Below are 8109 nucleotides of genomic sequence, written 5' to 3'. Positions count from 1 at the left end.
GTGAATTGGGGGCATGTTTGCCTCGCTTATTTGTACTTGGCCATGTGCCAGCTCGTGGGGCCCTGGATGCTCATTGGGGTCAGATTTCTTTTTATTCTTAGCTTTTTCTTTCATAACTATGTTCATGACTAGTCTTGTGAACTGTATCCTATATCCTTGCATTTGTCTTACATCTAAATTGTATCTAGCTTGCAAACTGCTTCTATCTTGCATCTGATTTGTATCTTGCATTTGATTTTGTAGCTTACACTTGCAAACTATACTTAGCTTGCAAACTGGTTTCTGTGCTCTGCTCTTAATCTCTATTTTCTTTTTGTAACGATGGGCTGTGTCCTATGCCCTCCTTACCTCTGGAGCGAATGTGAACATGAAGGTTCTCATCACTTCGGTGCCAGCCCATCTTGATGGCCTCACAGTTGACTTGGTGAGTCATTTCTCTTTTGTTGTTCTTGTCATGGTTATTCCCTTTGTTCTATTCTTTTCTTAACCAATTGTGATATGCAGATCACTTGGGGACCTTGGGCTGGGCTTCTTCTTGTAGTTGCACTAGACTTGGAAGCGAATGCCATCATCTCCTCTTAGAATTCTATGTTCTTTGAGGGCGTCGGTGTGACAGTCCTATATCTTGCTGATTGCGTAGCAAGCCAGCTGGTGGCCATGGATGAGCCTCATGTGCCTATGGATCCTCCCTCCTTTATGCTGTCTCCTATTTCTATGATTGATGCTAAGTACTAGATTTGGAGTTGCGGCATTGCCTATACTAATTGCCTTTTGTTGGACAAGGACTATGACGCTTTTAGCAAGAGTCGCCTTATGCTTTCCTTTGGTGTTGTGGTATGAAACTCAACCTATTTCTATTTTCTCTACTTTCTTATCTTGCATGTCATATCTCTTGTGTGCTAACAATAAAGTGTACAGGATTGTTCGCGAAAAATAATCTGCAAGCGCACAGAATCGTAACAAGTAGTAAAGTGTTTTTAGAAAACGAATGTCGAACCCACAGGGATTAACTATGTTATTGAATACCAAAATTCACTAAATTAATTACTATTTGGAAAATCGAAAATAAATGGAATGTTCTACTATCTAAATTAAATTAAACTATTTAATAAAAATAAATCTACGAATACAAAACGTAAAAATCTAAAAGTGTAAAAAAATATGATAAGAATGGATCTAGAGCGGTTGATTTCACCTAACAAATCCCACACAATTTATTCTTCCTAATTATTAAATTCTAATAATCTCCTGTTGATGATTAAAAACTCCTTAAGTATTCAATATCTTCTCTCGAATAATATCAAAAATATCTTCAAATAACAATTCCATATCTCTATGTGAATTTAATTAATTGGAGACTCATTACGTGCTTTGAATTTTTTGAAAAATCACACTAATCGCGGTAAAGCATCTCTACTTTCACTCAACTAATGGTGTTTAATTCTAGAACTAAAATAACAAATCATCTCTCGGTCTCATTGTCATTCAATTGATCAATCAATAATTCGTAAAAAGAAATATTAAGCATTAAGAATAAGAATTAAACACTCAATCATGGAAATATTAAAAATAAAATAACTCAGAATATAAATTGTGTGTTCATTGATAGACTACATCAATGCTCTAGAAAATAAAATTTAGTTCATAATAAAATTGAAAAGAAAACAAATAAAACTTATGTCTTTCATCTGAATTGGTTGATCAACATGAAGCTCTCGCCTTTGTCCTCAAATCCGCCTCTTCAGAAAGAGTCCCAAAAAAAAAAAAATGCTTCAATGTGGCACACTCTTTTCCTCTCAGTTTTCTCCTCACTCTTTTTTCCCTAAAGAGCCTTTAAATAGGTCAAGGAATCCTATTCCCCGTTTGGAGAAAATTCCAGATTTTTAGGCTTCAATTAATCGACTATTTTGGCTCATTTAACTTTAAAATTCGGACTTTTGGTAAACTACAAAGTTGTAGCCCTTTAAGTTAACTTTCCAGCCAAACTTGAGTCATCTCGATTGAACATTTGAGCCCAAAGTTATGCTGAAAATACTAACCGATGTGCAGTCCTAATCCGAATTGGACTTGGATTTGGTGCAAATTTCCTTTGATTCCTTACTCCAGTTGTACTTAAATTTAATTGGGTTGGTCTTTTCTTGAATTCATGCCTGGTTGGATGTAAGTTGACTTGATTCAATTGGCCTAGCCCCACTTTGCATGTAAAGCCTTTGTAGATTAATCTGAAATCTTCTCATTCCTTCAAAGCACAAATGAATAGATAAATATAAATAAAAATAAAATAAAATCAAAAGAAATAAAGGAAAACTAAAAATTTTAATAAATAAGAGGATAATAAAAATCATGTAAAAATTACACTTATCAAGGATGAGCTTGCTTAGCCTTAGGTTGGTGCTGCCTAGTTGCTGGGAATCCCATTGACTCTTCTATTATAGCTTGGTCGGTCTATGCTTGTAGGTGAGATGGGGTCGCCCGGGAGTGTGCTATTGAGTGTAATCCTAATGTCATGGGTTATCCTTTTCTTGAGGGGACATGAGCTATGAGTTTTCTAATCTTTTTTCTTTGCACTTTCTTCTCTGTATTCTCTTGGCTCATCCTAACATGGTCTCTTTATCTAAAATTAGCCTACTATGGCTAAGCATGAGGATTTGGTCTGGTTGACTGGAAACCTCAAGTTGGAGGTGATAAAGTACTCTCGGTAGCTCTATGGCCCTGGTGGGGGTATGCTCGAGGTCCAGACAATGATAATGATGATGATGATGGGGATGAAAACGATCCTGAGGCGACTCTGAAGGTTCATCAAAGGAGGAGGCAATATTGATAATGATCTTATAGATAAACAGACGAACAACCATATTTCCTGCTTTGTTTTTTGTTTTTTTTTTTCTCTCTCTTTTTTCTTTTCTTTTATTTCTCTTTTTAGCATTTATTTTTTGCACTTTCATTTATTTGAGATAATGGTTGTATTTAAGAACATCTTTATATTTCTACTTTTATTTCAAAATATGTACTTATTTACAACTTTATGGGAAATTTGGAAACCTAGGAACATGTATGCTTTATAGTTTTCTTCTCTTTTTGCTCTTCTCTCTCTTTTTTCTTGCATGAAATTCTAAGGCAAAACCTATCTCGGACATTCCTTTAGGCTATAGGAAACACAAAAGAGGTCCTTGTTGCAGAAAGCAGACTCTAAAAAGGAAAAGGAATCCAAAACCTAAGGACCATGTGCATGCATACTTAAGCCATGCGCATGCATGCCCTAGCATGTGCACGCATACTTGGGATCAGAAAACCCTAGCCAACTTATTTTGCTATAAAAAGGTTGTAAGGAGTCCCCAAACCTTCACAAAACATATTTTGAGCCTAGGAGGCAATCTTCAAGGTTCCTAATGGCAGAATTCTCTCTAATTCTATCTTGCACTTCACCCATCCATCAAATCAAGGTTGATAAATTTCTTCTATGTGCAGTTGTTGAGTTCTGGATCCTTTCCCGCCATGTATTTTTGTTCAATGGTGTAGAGCTATGCCCCATCATAGAGGAATTTGGTGCAATCATGGGTAAGTGTGATTTTGTTTCTATCATTCTTCAAGGTTGATGAACTTCTTTTGTGTACATTTGTTGAATTCTGGATCTTTCCCACCATGTATTTCAGTTCAATGGTGTAGAGTTATGCCCCACCATAGAGAATTTGGTGCAATCATGGGTGAGTGTGATTTTGGTTCTAACATTCTTCAAGGTTGATGAATTTCTTCTGTGTGCAGCTGCTGAGTTCTAGATCCTTTACCGCCATGTATTTTAGTTCAATGGTGTAAAGCTATGTGATAAGGGAATTTGGTGCAATTATGGGTGAGTGTGATTTTGGTTCTATCATTCTTCCTACTCTTGAAGAGGATTTTTCTAACCTTGCTCACCAAGTATTAGGAGTCTATCTATCCATGGCCAAAAGGTGATGCAAACCGAAGAAGCTAAATGTCTCCATGGTCTTTAAGTACTTCACTAAGCAAGATGTACCCTTAATTGGAATGGAGCGCTCCTGTCATCTTACTATTTTTTGCCTTTGTGTTCTTGCAAGCTTCTTCTTGGTACATGATACACCTTGAGTTTATCCTAACATTCTTCATGTGGACAAGAACTTGGGGAATGGAAGTCTAGTGCCCATCATCTTGGTTGAGACTCTCAATGGCTTGGATGCAGTTCGTACGAAGGAAGTAACTTACTTTTCTAGCAATCCTCTTCTCCTTTAGGCATGATCCCTAATTTTCGCCTGGATTTCCTTGACCTAGCTGGATTCCTCTAATTTTAGCATGGATTACCTTTCATTTTTCAACCCATCAAGGCTCCATATATCGTCTTTAAATGCCTTTTTTTTTCCCTCTTGTTTCCTACTCAACAATCATGTTTTCTTTTTCTCTCCCTCGGATATAGTTATATGAGAAGCTCAAATTGATCCATTATTCTTTCATTCAAGTTAATCGGTACCAACCAAAATAATATCAGGATCACAAGCTCAAAAATAAAGAGATGGAACCTTCTACACCCACGGAACTCTTGCGGCATCTTACCCCCATGGACATCCAATGGGTGGTCGAATGGTGGCGCAACAAGGCCATGACTAATAATGGCTTCAAGGAAGATTATGTCATCTTAGTTGGGGCTTCGCAATTGTTTTTACTATCCTACGTGTTGCATTGCTTGGAAATTTGGTAATCGACAAGGCGTACCTCATGCTAATGGCTCTTACTACACATTGGCACTCACTAAAAGGCTAGTAGAATTGCTGAATTTTTTCCTTGAAGAGCCCTGAACAAGGACATTCACTTTCCTCAGTTCCTTCTACCTACTTCTGTGTACAAGAGTTGGTTATCCATTGATATAAGAACAGTCAAAAGGGATGAAAATGATCATAGGAGGTCCAACAAAAGAAAGAGGATTGAGTGACTACCTCGATATGCCCCAAATTTTACTTTTCAGTACTTTTATGATTCTATGTCTTTTCATTTGAGTTAATAAAGAATTTGAATGTTCCAAGTCCCTTATGTAAACAATTGGAAAAAAATGCCTATACACCCCCTCAACTTTGGAGTAGTGGCCAAGGCACCCGCTAAACTTTTATATTGGCTAATTTACTCCTTAAATATTTTACAACTACCAAATCAATACATTAGTTAGTCTAACATTAAAACATTAACAAAGTGGCATGTGAAATTCATGTGAACATTAAAAACAACACAATCCCAAGAATCTGAAACAGGATAGAAAGAAGAAAGAAGAGAGACCGACAGACGAACCTAGGTTGAACCAACAGAGAATAGGGAGAGAGGCGGTAGAACCATGTGATAAAAAAATCTTGTTCGGATTCCCTTTTTTGAAATTTTTTTGGTCGATGTTTGGATCGATCACAAAAACCCAACTCATCTTAGCGATCCATTAGAAACATCTCTTTTTAATCTCTTCTGTTGATTCTCTTTTGGCTTTTGCTACTTTAGTTATTTCATATTAGGGAATAGATTACCAAACTATATAACAATGGGAATTGACGTCATTTTTTGGCATCATATTACCTATTGTAATGAATAAAATAATGGGTGATGCTTGATGGATAGATACGTGTTGGTATAGGAGATATATTTTTGGGAAAAGTACAAAGGAAAATGGAACCTATCAAAAGACACAGTTGTCTTTTACATTTTGATGCTGAGAAAAAAAAATAAAAATAAAAATGTTTAACAAATCGACAAAATGAGTCAGCTTGTTTTGGACTGGGCGGTGGAACGGCACGGTAGACCACCAAGGCACGTTCGGGATACAAACGGCGAGAATGGTGGTATAAAGAACTAGGCGCTGTGTAGTGGTGGCTCTAGTTCTACTATCTCTCTCTCTCTCTCTGCCAGTCCATTCGTCTCTCGTCTTTATTCTTCTTTCTTCTTTCTATCCCATTTCAAGTTTTTAGGACCCTTTTTTTTTTTTTTTTAAATTTAAAATTTTTAAGTTCTTGCGAGATTTTTTTTTATTTTTTATTTTTTTGAGAAAAAATGTAAGGAAATTTTATTGAATCAAATCCGATTAGAATACACTATCCAAATCACTAGGTAGAGATTCTACCCATACATCCATGTCTGCAGATATAACTGCTCTCCTAGCTAAAGCATGCGCCAACCTATTCCCTTCCCTCCTAACATGGCTGAACTTGCAAGAACAGAGCAACGCCCCTAGACTCTTGCACTCATCAATCACATAACCAAATAAAGTGCTACAGCTCCTCGCCATGTTGAGAGCAGCAAGAACCCTTGAACAATCCCCTTCTATCTCCACATCAAACAAACTCAGCTCTTTGGCAAATAACAGGGCCCTACGAGCAGCCATAGCCTCTACCAGCTCCACCGATTGAACCAAAGGAATTTTTTGACTCAAAGCTGTGATCACTTGGCCTTGGAAATCATGGAACACCACTCCAACACCCGTGCAACCAGATGTGTCAAAGAAAGCCGCATCAAAGTTTCCTTTATATACTGATTCTGTCGGCGGAGACCAAGACACCTGAGCACGCCAAGAAGAAACCTGTGAGGGCTGATAATTCGCGTTGAGAAAGTCCACAACATAAGCCTTAGCTTGACTGCCCAACTCGTGAAGATTCCATGATGGCTGCTTCTCCCTGAGCCTATTACGTCGCTGCCATAAACTCCAAGCTGTGGTGCAAAACAGAGCAACCCGAAACTGAGAGCTTTTCAGCATCACTGCCTCAAGCAAGTCCCGAAAAGAGCGATACCGTTTCTGAAACAAGGGAGCAAAACCTAGATCAGACTTCTAAACAAACTGAGCATGGTCACACAGCCATAAACTATGCAGCAACGTCTCCTGATGATCCTCACAAAGATCACAGGTTTCATCAATGGGAATATGTCTAGCGCACAAATTCTATTTAGTCGGAAGCGCATCTTTTGCCGCACGCCAAATGAAATGTTTTATCTTATTAGGGGCTCGGATCTTCCAGATTTTTTTCCAAAAGTTCTGCTGCTCAATACCTGAGGAAGAGCTTGGTTGAAAGCTAAAATTTTCTGAAGCCAGGAATCTATAAGCACTACGAACACTAAAGGAACCATCAAAAGTCAGGGGCCAAACTAGGAGGTCTTCAACACTACCATCACTGACTTGAATCCGACTTACCATCTCTGCCTCCCACGGATAGAAATTCTCCTCAAGCTTTCCTGGATCCCATATTCGAGTATTCGGATAAAACAACTCACTAACCCGAGACACAGAAGACTCTCTTCTTGGAGAGACAATTTTGTTGTAGGTCGGGTTTGGGAGCCATCTATGCTTCCACACATCTATCCCATGACCACTGCCCACACGCCAGATAGCACACTTCTCAATGACCTCCCGAGCTTGTAAGATACTCCGCCAAGCATATGAACACTTTTGAGGAACTGAAGCGTCCATAATACTCCCATGAGGAAAGTATTTCGCACTAAACACCTTGTAGAGCAAAGTGTCTTTTTGATGGATCAACCGCCACACTTGTTTAACCAAAAGAGCATTATTAAACTTTTGGATATCTCTGAAGTCCATCCCACCAATCGACTTAGAAGAGCACAAGGAACTCCACTTCACCCAATGAATCTTTTTTGAATCACCTTGCCCCCACCAAAATTTGCGAATCATTGCTTCAATATCCTTACAAAGACTGATTGGCAATTTAAAAACACTCATCGAGTAAGTAGGAATAGATTGAATTACAGCCTTGATCATAACCTCCTTTCCTGCTTGAGACAAAAGCTTTTCCTTCCAACCTTGCATCCTCGCCCATATTCATTCTTTCACCTTAGTAAAATAAGCCTTCTTTTCCCTGCCAATAAAGGATGGAAGCCCCAAATATTTTTCATAGTGTTGAATGGCAGGGACATTGAGTGCCACTTTGATTGCATCTTGCGTTTGTGTATCTGTATTTCCGCTGAAAAATAGCGTAGTTTTCTCCTTGTTAATCATCTGGCCTGAAGCCACTTCATAGATGTCCAACAGTGACTGGATCTTAAGGCACTCCTCCAATGTCGATCTGCAAAAGATAAGACAATCATCTGCAAAGAAAAGGTGCGTAAGTTTTGGACCAT

The 8109-nt window shown here is 38.3% G+C and overlaps 1 protein-coding gene across 1 annotated transcript; it reads right to left on the bottom strand.

The window, feature by feature from the left end:
- Positions 1 to 6064: 6064 nt before the first annotated feature.
- Positions 6065 to 7798, bottom strand: LOC115954851. The gene is made up of 2 exons (XM_031072815.1): positions 7166 to 7798; positions 6065 to 6772 (listed from the first exon to the last, which is right to left on the bottom strand). Exons 1-2 carry the CDS (start codon positions 7796 to 7798, stop codon positions 6065 to 6067), a joined length of 1341 nt encoding a protein of 446 aa, XP_030928675.1.
- Positions 7799 to 8109: the final 311 nt, after the last annotated feature.

This window comes from Quercus lobata, chromosome 1, assembly GCF_001633185.2.
Source record: "Quercus lobata isolate SW786 chromosome 1, ValleyOak3.0 Primary Assembly, whole genome shotgun sequence".
Classification (NCBI taxonomy): Eukaryota; Viridiplantae; Streptophyta; class Magnoliopsida; order Fagales; family Fagaceae; genus Quercus; species Quercus lobata.
The sequence above is the reverse complement of the archived record's forward strand: the minus strand, read 5'-3'. Positions and strand labels throughout refer to the sequence as shown.